Source organism: Chanodichthys erythropterus, chromosome 1 (assembly GCF_024489055.1).
Source record: "Chanodichthys erythropterus isolate Z2021 chromosome 1, ASM2448905v1, whole genome shotgun sequence".
Taxonomy (NCBI): domain Eukaryota; kingdom Metazoa; phylum Chordata; class Actinopteri; order Cypriniformes; family Xenocyprididae; genus Chanodichthys; species Chanodichthys erythropterus.
In genome coordinates this window covers 3,796,787-3,812,176 of record NC_090221.1, presented here as the reverse complement: position 1 = coordinate 3,812,176, position 15,390 = coordinate 3,796,787, and the positions used below count along the sequence as shown (strand labels likewise).

The window sequence follows — 15,390 nt, the reverse complement described above, 5'->3', positions numbered from 1 at the left end:
CAAAAACAACCCAAACACTGGGTTGTTACGTCTGACCCAGGATCTGGGTAACACAAAAACTACCCAAACACTGGGTTGTTACGTCTGACCCAGGATCTGGGTAACACAAAAACCACCCAAACACTGGGTTGTTACGTCTGACCCAGGATCTGGGTAACACAAAAACTACCCAAACACTGGGTTGTTACGTCTGACCCAGGATCTGGGTAACACAAAAACCACCCAAACACTGGGTTGTTACGTCTGACCCAGGATCTGGGTAACACAAAAACCACCCAAACACTGGGTTGTTACGTCTGACCCATCATCTTGGTAACACAAAAACTACCCAAACACTGGAAAAATAACCCCAAAATGACCTAAAAGGCTCAACCCTGGACTTGGCTGAAACAAGCATATATATATATAAATGATTACAGAAACGCTATAATCATTGGCAACAATCTCTGATGAAAGCTATTTTAATATTTAAGAATTCTTAAGAAAACAGATAAAAACAAACATACACAGGTTTACTTAATTATAATTCTTTCTTATTGAAGCCTCAAAAACACTTGTTTAAACTATTGAGGTCTAAAGATTCTCTAAAAGCAGAACTCTTCTACTAAAGACTCTTATGATGTCCGCAGCATTAAACACTGAATAGACTAGATTTACTTAGTTACAGAGAGAAAGGGTGCTAAACTGAGCCTTTATTCATGAGCAAGAATCAAATTAAGTGAGACTTAAAAGGCATGAAAGCCAATGCAATTATCTCCCCTAACAACATACAGACTTTCCTAATAAACTTTATAACTCAATTTCATTTCTTTTTCTCTGTGGATAGATGTAGACCGTGTCTAAAAACCTAGAGAGCTGCCTACCTAGACAGCCTCGACTGCGTCCACACGGCCCAAAAACGCAGTCCAGGAAGGCAGCTCGCTTGTTTTGGAGACACGGCCACAGTTAATTCGTCGGCGGGCTCTGCATATCAATGAGGCGCTCGAGCGTGTGTTTATAGAAGCTCCGCGCGCTCGAGAGACAGATTGAGGAGAGCGCGCGCAACGGTGTGCATGACGTCTCGCGGAGCACTTTCAACCTGCTACTGACATCACAGAGACAGAGATTGGGTTCATCATCAAAACTCACACTGTTTGAGGATCTCGATTATTGGATTTGAGTGGTACAAACAGACCGGAGGCTGCTGGAGCTTCTCAACTAACTATTTGGGATGAATCGCTGTACGGCCGCTTTGCTTTTGCTGGTTATCGCCGTTTATTCACTCAATACAGAGGGTGAGTGTGTGTGATGTTTTTTCTTTTCTTTTTTAAATCTCATGTTTAGTAGGCAATAACAAAACAGAATAGCTTCTGTGTTTTAGTGCATGCTTTTAGTAGCTACAACAAACATTTATTCTTCAGTTTTATCAATGTTTACAACTTTCCCCACAGAATAACAGCGCCTTTTGCTGGTGCAACTGTCAAACATGTCTTCTTCTCTCTAACAAGTCTAGTTCATTCTGCAAAACTTGGCCAGAGACAGTAAATAGTGTCTCTTTGTGCTGCTGGATGAGTCTTGTTGGCTTCTGTCCTGAGAGGCTGTTTAGAGATGATGCTGAATGAAGCAGAGAAGATTGATGAGGGATTAGATGTAGGTCAGCTCACCTGCCTCATAGACAGAGTGCTGAAAGAGAGTGAAAACAGCAAATGGCACTTCAATGAATCACCATGCCGGTGCTGTGCTGTTTGTTGATTTTGCACAACCTCATTTGTCAGTTCAGTCAAGTGTTTGAAAGTTAGAAAATGCTGGGCAGAAACCATCTCAGGAAGAAATGTCCACAACACAATCTAAAAAAGAATGAATAATTATATTTATGGCTGTTTTTCCTTCCAAATTCTCACTTTAAGACTTTTAATTTTCATTAATACAGTATTGAAAGTCATTGTGTAGATACTATGTTAAATGCATTTTAAATAAGTCACATAAAAATGAATAACATCTAAATTTGTAATTGTTTTTTTTTTTTTGCACAAAACCAGTCGTAAGTCGCACTGATCAACAATACATTGTATGGATCAAAATTATCGATTTTTCTTTTATGCCAAAAATCATTAGGATATTAAGTAAAGATCATGTTCCATGAAGATATTTGTAAATTTCCTACAGTAAATATATAAAAAATGTATTTTTGTTAGTGGATATGCATTGCTAAGGACTTAATTTGGACAAATTTAAAGGTGATTTTCTCAATATTTAGATTTTTTTGCACCCATAAATCAATAGAAAGTTTATTTATTCAGTTTTCAGGTGGAAAATGTTTTTTTAAAATTGACCCCTTTGACTGGTTTTGTGAAGAAACACATCTGTAAATATGACATTCACATTGGCTTTAACATTTTTGGCTTTATGCATTTATACTGTAACTTTATATTCTATTTCTACCTACTTGCACATGCATTTTCTCAAGACTAAACTTTGCCTTTTTACCCATTTCTCAGCATATAAGTGCAGATGCACAAGAAAAGGCCCGAAGATCCGGTACAAAGATGTGCAAAAGCTGGAGATCAAGCCTAAACATCCGTACTGCCAAGAAAAGATGATATTGTGAGTTGGAAAAAATCTTTTATTTGCTTGTTTGGGTGTATGTATCTATGGTGTATTTTATTACTATATTCATGACTTTTGATTGAAATAGCTTCATTAACTGGATAAGAATAACAAGCTTTCATAGACCTGTCTTATAATAAGATCTTGCAAAGAAATGTAACTGAGGTGAGGCATTTCAAGCATGTGTGTAGATTGTCATTACTGTAAAAAAAAGAAAAGAAAAATAAATAAATAATAAAGTGCCATCTGCTCCAGAACCTGCTAGAAAGGTCATGCATGGTCATCCAGTTCAATCCAGTCACCACCAGTTCAAACCAGGCTGTAGTTGTCTGTTAATCCAGAGGATCGACCACCAAAACCATTCGGGCTAGCTGATGACCATAAATGACCATCTTAGATCAGCCATTCACCTTGTAAAACCAGCTGCCAACAGAAGCTCTTTTAGCTGGATTTTCCAGAAGGATCTGAATGACAGTTTAGTACCACACTTGCAGTCCAGGAGAGAGCTTATAGTCAATGGACTCACTGTGGTTTTGTTATGAAAATGCATTCTCTTCATGAAACCTATAAGATCCAAACATGTTTTCTCTGATGGAAAGCAAAGTTGTCTTTATGATAAGCTTGTCTTTTTGATTGTCAACATGAACATTACTATGCATTACTGTTCCATCTGCTGGTCATATTAGGTATTGCAGTGCATTCTATAGTAAGGTTATTGGAATATTCTGAAAAGCATTATAATATTCTTATCAGTAAAATGAGATGTTTATTCAACAGCATGTCTTGGAATAAATTCTAAGATCCAGAAATTCTGCTATAAACCGTGAATTTAAAATTGGTCGGATATGAAACTTATTCCTGGCTTACTTTTCAGTAATATTTGAAGTGCACAGATGTTCTTGATTCAGATGCTGTAATGATGTGATCATTTGACGATTATGTAATATCTATAGTATTTCATTTGGTAATTATGCTGTATATAATTATTAGTTAGTGCAGAAATATATTTTACGTAATAAAAATAAACAATTCTGTATTTATTAGTTTTGTAGCTGCATTAGTTTTTGATAAACAATCCATGGACATTTGCATTCGTGAGCTCTGACCTCAGAGAAAAACAAACCCAGCGGACTGTGCTGAGAATGTTCCTTCTCTCCAGTAAATGGCACTGAGCGTGAGTTTAACATTCTAGAAGCTTCTCCAGTCTCACAAGAGCTCCTGTGAGTTTAGAGACAACAAACATGTGCTTTTGGATGCACAGGTGAATAATAAAGTAAAAAGAAAATCAAGAAGAGAAAAAAAAAGACTCCTGGTCAGTGTGATTCAGTGACTCCAGCAATGTGGTAAACATCTTCTTAACAGGCGAAATTGAACTGAAATCTGCTTTGGTTTTGGATTTGTTTACTGGTCACGTGTTCAGCAGTGCATTCTGTGGTCATGATGATTCACCTCTGAATCGCTTAGAAAGTTTGGATATCTGTTTTCCACCTTCTGCTTTTAATCTGAGTGATGATTTTTCTCAAATCTCTAATTCGTACAGAGTTTATTACATTTAGTAACGGGAATGAAAATCCATGCATAATGTTTGTGTGGCTTAAATTACTAATCTTCTCCCCCTGTCTCTTCCTGTTTACCCATCTTCTCCTCACTTCCACTCATCCCTAATTTTTCCCATGTGTTTATAGTGTCACCATGGAGAATGTATCCCGTTTCAAAGGTCAAGAGTACTGCCTGCACCCCAGACTCCAGAGCACTAAGAACCTTGTCAAGTGGTTCAAAATCTGGAAGGACAAACACAGGTAGCGTAACATAAAATGTTTGCTGATCGTCACGAGGTTTGAAACATTGCAAGATATACACCACTGACTGCCAGCAGCACAAAGTCAACATGAAACAGTTTAAAATCCAAATTACTTATGTAATCTGACATATTTCCAAAGTTAAATATTAAACACTTGACTATTTAATCTATCAAGAATGGATTGTGGTTGTTGGGAACAGGTTTGCATTGTCAGCTGAAAACGAAAGCTGATTTTATGATTTTATGTTGACTTTGAAGATGCACTTTGAAGGAAATTAAAAAAATATATTTACAGTGACCATGAAATCATAACTCACACTTATGTTTTTTTTTTTAATGTTGCAGTGTTTATTAGAAATAATAGTAGTGTTTATTATACATTTTCACTCAGATATACTTCACAGTAGGGGCTTTCACACCATGCAATATTTTCATTTTCTATATAACTATTGGCGGAAATACCCCCTATAGGAACAGGGAACGATTTTAGTAATTGATGGACTAAATTAGCTCCTACTTCAGCTTAGTCCAGCTTAGTGCTGGTTAACCCAGCACAATAGGAACTACCAATGACATAAGTGTATGTTGATTGGCCGAACGCATGCAAAGCCTAGAGGTCTTCTCGGGTCCTAAAATCTACACCTGACCCGAATCACTTCCTACCCGAACCTGACATGCATAAATACATTTTCGACAGTATTTATTTTCAAAAGTTATTTACAAGTTATTTCTGAGTTCGGCTTTCTATTGTGATCAGTGGATTGGAAAAAATAAACATGATAGCTTGATAAAAATTAAATCAATAGCCTAATAAATCACGGACTCGCTAATGTTGTCTGCAACTCAAAAAAGAAAGCCTTGCATGAACTAAATCACAATGAAGCGAGTGGCTTTTCCTGATGGATCTGATAGTTATAAGATGGATTTCTGTGTGCAAGGTTACACAAGTTTGATCCTTTTCTATGTGCGTTTCTCAAAAATGCACTTGACATGAACCAAATCACTCATCACTGTAACTATAATGTTATTTACCTGACCACAACATGAATAAAGTTTATCATTCAAGAGTTAGTTCACCCAAAAATGAAATTTCTGTTATTAAGTTAAGTCCCAAATCCGTAAAACCTTAATTTGCCTTTGGAACACAAATTAAGATATTTTTGATGAAATTCGAGGGTGTCTGATCCACACATAGGCAGCAATGCCATTGCACCTTTTGAAGTCCAGAAAGGTAGAAAAGATAAAAATATTCAACATGACTGCAGTGGTTCAAACTTAATGTTATGAAGTGACGAGAATACTTTTTGTGCGCAAAAACAAAACAATAATATCTTTTCCCTGTCATACTGCTACCCTATTTTCTTTGCAGCGCTTCCATGTTTATGTCAGAACGCGGGCTCATTATTGGTAAAATAAACAAATAAGCACAAGTCAACCTGCTATACCAAACAAAACCACAGGGAGACGCCAAAGAACTGCAAATAGCTGCTATATGGATCCATTCAGAATTATTAAACACACCAAAATACAAATGAAAAATAAACTCAGCAATCTGAAGGCGGGTCGATGTCATCAGTGAACAGTTTCTCTCTCAGAACAAGCATTCGTGTCTATGTTTGTAGCGTCTGATGCCCATGTGTACATAAAAACCACTGATCCTCCACAAACTTGTTCGGCAAGCATCCGTTATAAAACACTCACAGTACATTTATTTTGACAACTACGCGAATATATTGAATTGTGTTCATGCAGAAATACGATGTTTTTGCGATCAGTGAGCCGAGAGCGCACATGCATTGTTTGTTTGCGCATAGTAGGGGAAAAAATACTGAGGTGGTGAGATCTGCTTGGTTACAAACATTCTTCCAGATATCTTCCTTTGTGTACAGAGGAACAAAGACATTTATACAGGTTTGGAACAACTTGAGGGGGAGTAAATGATGACAGAATTTTCATTTTTGGGTGAACTGTCCCTTTAAATGACATCACTCTTGGCTTGCTTACGTCACTTCAGAGTTCCTGCTCACAGTGTGAATTCAACCAGGAAAAATTACCTTAGGGGAAAAATTAGTTTATGGGAAACCGCCCTGGTGGCTAGTTCCTATAACTACCCAGTGAGAAAGCCCCTAATAAGGAAGAAAAGACTATCACAATTTCTGTTTCATGCTTTTAAAACATGTACACTCCACACCAGTAGGTGTCACTATAATCCTACGACGACTTGCATATCGGACAGCAAAAAATACTTTATGCATCCTTAAAAAGGCCAGTATAACCCCTAACAAATGTTTGTTTCTCGTCCCTTTGTAGGGTGTACGAGGCCTAATCGTTCCACATTATGCACGAGGCTGAAAACATTGTGGGATGCACAGCACTACCAGTGAACTGTGGATGACCAGAGGACCAATTTTTTTAAAGCATGACAAAGCATATACCCAGACAAGCTTACAATAAAGCACACCAGTCCATTTTTATTAAGTTATATTAATGTGGAATAATTTATAGTCATACAGAAATGTTTTTGTTGAGCCAAATGTGCAGTTATGGCAGAGAAAAGCGCCATCTGTAAGAAGTGACCATTACATTTTGCAATGTGTAATGTTTTCTGAAGCATCAGTTCTTGGTCTAATTCATTGTGTTGTGGCATATAAAGGAGTCCTGACACTATATTTGGATACTGTCTGGTTTGAAACTACTGTGATATATTATCCACAAGTGTCAAAGTAGATCTTAGAGTTCTCGCAGTACAAATGAACAGAAATGTTGAGGATGTGTAAATAATATCTTCAGAGAGTTTACTGTGTTCAATGCCAACATTCAACCGGTAAAAGGAGGGAAAGTTTCTTTCTTCACCATCATTTTCCAAACATTGTTTCTCATCGATCTGCCCAAAAGTGCTTTCTTAGGTAACTTATTCACTTATTACTTTGGAATTTGGTACTTTATGGTGAAGTGAAGGAGACGTTGCTATGTTCAATAACTCAAATCATACCTTTACTTTATATTTACACATATATTTTATTCCTCCGTAGACATGTACCGTCACACGGCAAGCACACGACCCTTGGGGCCTGCAGTACGTCATGTGTTTAATATTAAGCTTTTTATTTAATATTGGCCCTCCTATCAGCACAATATATGTGCCTCCTCCTCTTTTGAGGTGTGCAGGATTTGTAAGCTATTGTTTTAAATTTTAGTTTGGTATGACTGTGTTTTTCTTTTTGGTAAATGGAATGTTTCTCGTCTCTTCTTGTACATCAGATTGTATGTATAAGCACACAGAATAGGTTCTTGTGTATGAACCACCTTGCCTATAGTCTAGCTTGTTCAGAATTTATTAGTGAAGCCTATGTATTGTATCACAGATTTGTTGTTTTACTATTTAAATAATAAATAATAGAAATGTTTTGAGTCTATGTGTTTGGACTGACCCACCAAACACAACTTAAGTCCAAGGAGTGTAATCTTCAAGCACAGCAATAAACATTTAAATAAATCACAGGGTGTGTCATTTTTATACTGTGATCAAGATTTTTGGTTGTGTCAGTGTTTGCGGTAATGCATTACAAGTAACAGGAGTTATGTAATTGGACTACTTATGAAGTAAAGTAATGCGTTTCTTTTAAATTTACAACAATTTTGAAGAAAAAAAGTAACATGTTAACTTTGTTTTCCCATTTATTGACTGACAGTGTCCTGCCCCCATGTTTAGAAAAAGTACATATGTTTCGCCTCTTTGTCGCCATCTCTGTTTGAAATCTGCAATTGCAGTTAGTTGCAAAATTATCATCTTTACGTGGGTTTATGTGGATGAATCTAATGTTTGCTGTCAGTCACCGCACTGGTGGATACTGTACTTCACAATCACAGATTGAATAAGTATGACCAAAAATAATAATTTTCAAGAATTTTTTGTTCTGACCAGTAGGAAAAAAAAAGCATTACAATAAATCACGCTACCAATGGTGATTAAATCTAACAATCACTAAGATAATATCACATCAAACCGTGCAAATTATTATTATTGTTAAACTTTGTTCTCAAATTGTTAATGTTAACAACATCAGCATTGGATGACATTAGTGTATTTAGGACTCCTTCTTTATGTAAACAGACGTGATCAAAATAAATAAAAAAGTGATCAATCAAAAACCACAGCCAATCTGAAGAGAGCGTGGGCGGGCTCTCTCAGCAGAGCACAGCAGACACAATGAAATGGGCAAGTACTTAGTAAAATTCATAAATATTATACCATTTAAACATTATTTAAAGTACATATGGAGTGACTGAAGTAATCTTTGTCATAGAATACACTTGTTTGTTTGCATTGAGTTGACAGTTTGAACGTTCTTGTGTTCATTTATTTATTTTCAAGATCTGAGGTGAATTAGCCAGTGTTGTTTTCATCACAGCTAAAAAGCTGGGAATACAGAATGATATTCAAAATCACATTAGATGCTTTTAACATTAAATAAAGCACATAAACAGCACCTGATATTAGGACAAAAGATACCTTTTATCGCGTGTGGTTAGGACACGGTGTTACCGTTGTGAATCGAGCTAAGGTAAGGAGATAGTTTTGAACACTGGCTGGTTATGTACTTGCTCAAAAATTGATTTTGGATCATTTGTAACCAAAAAAAGTTACGGACTGCAGCTTTAAATAATGCAAATATACTTTATGCATTTAATCTCACTTTATTAAGCAATTTCTTTGCTGCTGATCTTCGATGATCAAATTCAACTATACTAATAAGCAAAAATGACTTTAGTTAAACATCACATTTGTGTTTCATTTTTTGTTTTTATTGCTGAAGGGAGAGTGTTGAACTTTCTTCTATTCTTCTTCTGTAATCCAGAATGGCAGCACAGCTGAAAGGTTTGTTTGAGCGGCTCCCTCTACTGTACAGACATGAATTTGCATTTCCTTCAACCTGAGGCTTCATTTCACCTTTGGTGTGAAAGGGCCTTTACATTTGCCAAAAAAAAAAAAAAAAAACTTTTTTTGTTATTAAAAAACAAATAAGCAAGCCCAGCCCAGGTGAGAAAAAGTAACTCAATAATAACAGTGCATTACTTTCCATAAAAAGTAACTAAGTAATGCAATTAGTTACTTTTTAGGGAATAAGCATTACTTTTATAAGTAACTGATCAGAGTGTGAAACAGACCAGCAAACAAGCTTTATGCAATTTCTACTTGTATCTCTGCGTAGGGCTGTCAAACGATTAATCGCATACAAAATAAAAGTTTGAGTTTGCATAATATATGTGTGAGTACTGTGGTTAATTAATATGTATATATAAATACACACAAATTAATGTATATATTTAAGAGAAATGTGTTATTTATGTGCAAAATATTTGTATTTATATATAATATAAATTATATAAAAATATAAATAAATAAACTTGTAAATATTTCTCAAATATATACATGAATGTGTTTGTATTTATATATACACAATAATTACACACAGTACACCCACATATATTAGGCAATTTTATGTGACAGCCCTATCTCCACGTCAACCACTGTAAAATTACTCAAATTAATATTAAGTCAATACAAGTATGGCACTTTTTGATAAATTGCCATTGCCATATGCTAAATGTAGCCCCTCACATATTTTTTAGATCTCAAGATGGCTTAAAATGATTATGATTACAATATATTGTAAGTTACCTTTGTACATTTTTGCTGTTACGTTTTTCATGTTTTATTTATTGGTCTCAAAATTGTTTACATTTTACAGAAAATCCTATTCATTCTAGGTTCATTTGGGACAATTTATCCCATATAGTGTCCAAATGGTCAACCTGTGTTTCATGAACTGTCTTTCTAAAAATATTCACTGGAGTAGAATGTGTGACAACTTGCACCCGGTCTTGTTCATACCAGTATTCATTGCAGTTTTGTTGCATGTTGCATGTATCAAACACTGGGTGGCGCTACAGCTCCATATAAAATACTATTATGTTATTACTGCACAGCTTTAGGCTGTTTTGAATTGCATTTTTAAACTTTCAAGTTTTCTTTTCGTTTAAAACAAACTAAATTTAACTTATGCATGAGTTTTATAGTTTTTTTAATGTAGTATATTCAAATATTAACTTCCAATCAAATGAAGAAACTTTCAAACTACTACAACTAATACTAAAACAGATCTGTGTTGCTTTACATTTAAAGGGTTAGTTCACCCAAAAATTAAAATTCTGTCATTTATTATTTACCCTCATGTTGTTCCACACCCGTAAGACCTTTGTTAATCTTCGGAACACAAATTAAGATATTAATATTATAAAGAATAGCCTATATATAATATATAATATTAATATTATAAAGTGACGAGAATATTTTTGGAGTGCCAAAAAAACAAAATAACGACTTATATAGTGATGGCCGATTTCAAAACACTGCTTCATTAATCATCGGAGCGTTATGAATCAGTGTATCGAATCTGCTGTTCGGAGCACCAAAGTTCAGTCGTTGGCAGTTTGACACGCGATCCGAATCATGATTCGATACACTGATTCATAACGCTCCGATGATTAATGAAGCAGTGTTTTGAAATCGGCCATCACTATATAAGTGGTTATTTTGTTTTTTTGGCGCACCAAAAATATTCTTGTCGCTTTATAATATTAATATTGAACCACTGTATTCACATGAACTGATTTAAATGTGTTTTTAGTACCGTTATGGATCTTGAGAGAGGAAATGTCATTGCTGGCTATGCAGGCCTCACTGAGCCATCGGATTTCAACAAAAATATCTAAATTTGTGTTCCGAAGATTAAAGGTCTTACGGGTGTGGAACGACATGAGAGTGAGTAATTAATGACAGAATTTTCATTTTTGGGTGAACTAGTTTGGATAGTGCATTTTCTTGTCTATAAAAAAGTGGGGTTAAACAACAGGTTAAACAACAGATTTGTATGCCACTTGTATGAAAGTATAAAGTGACTTTTTATGAGCCTATACTATGATGTTTCTATCTATGCTCAGTCTGACATCTAAGATAATAGCGACACAGGTTGAAATAAATATAAAGTAATGCAATGGAATATTCTGGAAAACTGAGAGTGTGAGAAAAGAATGCTGAGGAGATACTGAGAGAGAGAGAGAGAGAGAGAGAGAGAGAGAGAGGCGGGGTCAGTGTGTTTTTGGCATCGCTGTGGGTGTGTAACCAACACTGTCTCCATTCCACCGAACCAACTATTCACTTTAAAACTGGCCATGCCAGTTGAACACTGTAGCTAGTCTCCGTCATTATCAGCATTCATATCGCCTCCTTTGGACCAGGGACTAGTAAAATTATTCGATTTGGTGTCGTTTATCGTCTGGTTTGACCTGGTAAGTGCGGATGGTTTCGATGGAATGACTTTAGCGGATGCTAGCTGTCTCGTTAGCCAGCTGAGGGATCGCCTCATCGTGTATTTCTATCAAGTTATTGATTTTCGCTCTCTTTTGCTGTCGTATGATGTTTGTATTTCATACTTTACATGTTTAATTAATTTCTGCCTCAATTTAATGTGCATAAAATGTCCGTGTTGTGGATTTAAAGCTGTTTTCTGCCTTGACTGATGTGTGCGGCTGCAGGGATAATAACGTTGACAGTGCTAAGCTATGATGCTAGCGCGATAGCGTAGAAAGACGTTTATTTAATTATTATTAATGAGAATAATAAATGCTGCTTATTCTTTCGTGTTTGGTGTGCTTTGTGAAGGCAATAAGCACAAACAAAGCTGCATCAGTTTTTTTTTTGTTTTTTTTGTGGATTTGCTTCCTTTGCGATTGTAAATTTATCTTTTTTTCTTGCTAGAAGATGCTGCTGCTATAAGTTGGGTGAAATTGTTGACAGCTGAAGGTTCAACCTGTAACTGTCAGAATCACATCTTGTCTATACAAAACAAATAAATATACCTAAGCATGTCATCTGAAATAAAGGAGTGCTCTTGGCCGTCGACGTCCTAAAATAGCTTCAGTTTCGTTTAATTGGGATGTGAAACTTGAATCCTGTATAGAGCTGTTTCTGGAACAGCAGCTGAGGGGGATTGTGTTGTTTAATAATAGATTAATTATTCAAATGATTTGTTGGCCTTGTTCGAGTTGTATAAACAGGTGATTTTTAATGTTAAAATGTAGAATTTGTATTTCATTTCGAGTTTAGAAGAATCAAATATTCAAACCAGTGGATGTTATATAAAGTTTGCATGTGGGTTTGTAGCGATTGAATAACAGATCAGAGGTTTTCAATATTTTAGATGCCAAATATGACCCTAAATTTGGTCTAAAATATGTCTAAATATTATATTTAGTTTCTATAAAATACTTAGTTTCTATTAAGAAAACTAATCATAGCATTCTATTGTTCATTTAGTAATTTTTCTTATTTTAATAAATTAGATTATCATTTGTTTATTTTAATCAAATTTTATATATATATATATATATATATATATATATATATATATATATATAGGCCTAGTTTGAAAACCCTGTAACCGCCCATTTTTTCCTTATTTATTTTTTGCCTTTGCCTGCCCTTCAACACAAAGCACTTCTCAATTATTGTTCATTTTACAACATTACATGAACAGCTACAGCCTTGAAAGGTCATGTAGATTCATAAAATCCTGAAACAGTCGTGTTTAATTCTAGATTTTGTTGAATATCCCATAGATTCAGTCAGCTACAAATGGCTATTGTGAGTGCGAACACTTTTTAATTTCTTAAAAATCCTTTTCCAGTAATCATGAAAAATTGGAAAAGGCATAAGAATGTAATGCACAAGCAATCCTTTGTTTGCCATGAAGACAATGTTAGATTGTGACCTTGTCAGCCAAATAAATTTTCCAGGCGTACGTGAGTGATACAGAGCAAATTCATTGACTATTATCCCTCCTGTTGATATAGATTATTGTGATATCCGCTTGTTTTGTAGTGCAGCAAGGCCAAGCAAAACCAAACACATCAGATCTCCCAACGAGCCATGGACAGGATGTCTGAAAGAATAGACAAACCCTTTGCGTTCACATCAGCATGAAACCAGGCTGCTTGTAGCTTCCCAAAACAGAAAAGTGGGCACTAGCTTATAGCCAATGGCTATCATTGGGTTTTTAGCCACTATAGCAATAGTGGATATGGCGATAAGTGACCTGGCCTTTAAAACCTGCTGAACGTGTCTTGTTCAGATTACACTAAACCCAGCTGTCCTTGAGGAGATTTCAGCGCTGCTGCTGCTGCTTGGCTCTTCTCGAAGTGACAGACTCTCTTTAGATTCATCCAACCGCCTGGCATGAGAGCAGTTGGAGCACCATATGGGTTGTGAGCTAGATTACGGTTAACTGCTTTCATTTGTATTGCCATATAATAAGTTTACTGTACAGAGTAGCAGAATTATCATTTTTGAAATCAGATCTTGAACATTGCACTAAGTGATTATTGCTATGGTGAGCTCAGTCATGTGATGAGCTGCTTTGAATTTTTTTTTTCAGATAGCGAAAGTGAAAGTCTGAGTTTGCTTCCTGTTAGCTTTGTTAAGGATATGGCTTATTTCTTCTTTTTGCTTGGAATCGTAGCTGAAGAAGAGCTACACGACTGAAAACAGGTTCAAGCGGAAGATAGCACTGTGTTGTCTAAATGCAATGCTGTGAGTTCCTCAGAAACTGCACAATTACGTCATTTGTCGTTCATCCTGAGGAAGTATTTGCATTTTGTAAATTAGCCTGATACTTGCGTCCTATTTTTGTCAAATGGACCTCAGCTTTTAGTTGTAGTTGCATAATAATCATCTGGTCATTGTGACTGTGGTACATTGTGAAGCAATGGTGTGTCCACTGTCATTTGTCTTCCTATTCAATATTACTTGCAAATTTAGAGAACAGAAAGTTTTTTCGAATGGAAATCCCTGTGACAACCATTTGCGTTAAAGAAATCTACACAAAACCCTTTCTTGTGTGTTTGTCAGCCTGTGTTCATGAAACTGGCAAAAAAATCCCATAAACCTTCGTTGAAGAAGAGACCAGAGTCATATCTAGAGACCACAATATCATAGAGGCTTAGAGATGGGCTCTTCTGACTTGACATTAGCAGCTGACAAACCACATAGTTAAACTCATCAACACCTTGCAACCCCCTATAACACCCAAGCATTGCGACAGCAATGGTAAGCACCACTCACAGTTTTTCTGCATCTCCAGAAAGGTTTTTCACAATATATATTTATGTTTGGAAAATTACCGGTAAATTACGGGCAGATTCTTAATGGCGTTTTTGCTCGCCTTGAAAGGGTACTTCAGGAAGGTGACTCCATTAAATGCTGCACCATTTTCTGCACCATTTTCTCAGAGTTGACCAGTATTTTGTAGGGCTGGGCAAAAATAACTAAACTATTTTTCGATTAATCATTTTTTTTTTTTAATGTGGTTGATTCGACATCGATTCTCAAAAGCCACGAATCAATCTTTTCTTCTGTAATTATTTATGCATGTGCTTAATGCATAATGGGCCCTATCATACACCTGATGCAGTGCGACGACAGGTGCAACGCAAGTATTTTTTGCTAGTTTCAGCCCAAGCAGTTATCATCTTCATGTCCAGCGCCACGTTGTTTAAATAGCAAATGCACTCATGCCCATCTGTTCACCCATGGGTATGCTGGTCTGAAAAAATGAAGTGTGTTCAGGTGCATTGTTGGCGTGTTGCTATTTTGAGGAACTGAAAACGACTGCGCCATTGACCAACAAAAACCTGGTCTAAAGTCAATGTCGCACTATTTTTTGTAATTTAAAGGACGCGTTAGTAATATGCACCTATAGGTGGGTACACAACATGCACAGGGATGTGCAGCAGCACACAAACATTTTTAAATATTAAAAATAAAAGGATTCCTCTCTGGAGAAGCGTACAGTCTTTCCATGTGCAAATTCCACCATGTAAATAGCAAATCTGCCATGGTGCAAGCACATCTGGCCTTTAAAGGGAATGAGAGATGACATTCT

The 15,390-nt window shown here is 36.0% G+C and overlaps 2 protein-coding genes across 5 annotated transcripts in view; both read left to right on the top strand.

The window, feature by feature from the left end:
- Nucleotides 1-1,041: 1,041 nt before the first annotated feature.
- cxcl14 (chemokine (C-X-C motif) ligand 14) lies at nucleotides 1,042-7,858 on the top strand. Its single transcript, XM_067366452.1, has 4 exons — nucleotides 1,042-1,274; nucleotides 2,478-2,583; nucleotides 4,272-4,385; nucleotides 6,698-7,858. The coding sequence occupies exons 1-4, from the start codon at nucleotides 1,211-1,213 to the stop codon at nucleotides 6,711-6,713; spliced, it is 300 nt and encodes a 99-aa protein (XP_067222553.1). The 5' UTR covers nucleotides 1,042-1,210; the 3' UTR covers nucleotides 6,714-7,858.
- Nucleotides 7,859-11,562: 3,704 nt separating this feature from the next.
- The window catches only part of fam13b (family with sequence similarity 13 member B), a 62,602-nt gene continuing 58,774 nt past the window's right edge, over nucleotides 11,563-15,390 (top strand). For all 4 annotated transcript variants that reach the window (XM_067385120.1, XM_067385128.1, XM_067385136.1 and 1 more), the window contains exon 1: nucleotides 11,563-11,740. The gene's annotated coding sequence lies outside the window, so the exon portion shown is untranslated. The remainder of the gene's footprint in view (nucleotides 11,741-15,390) is intronic.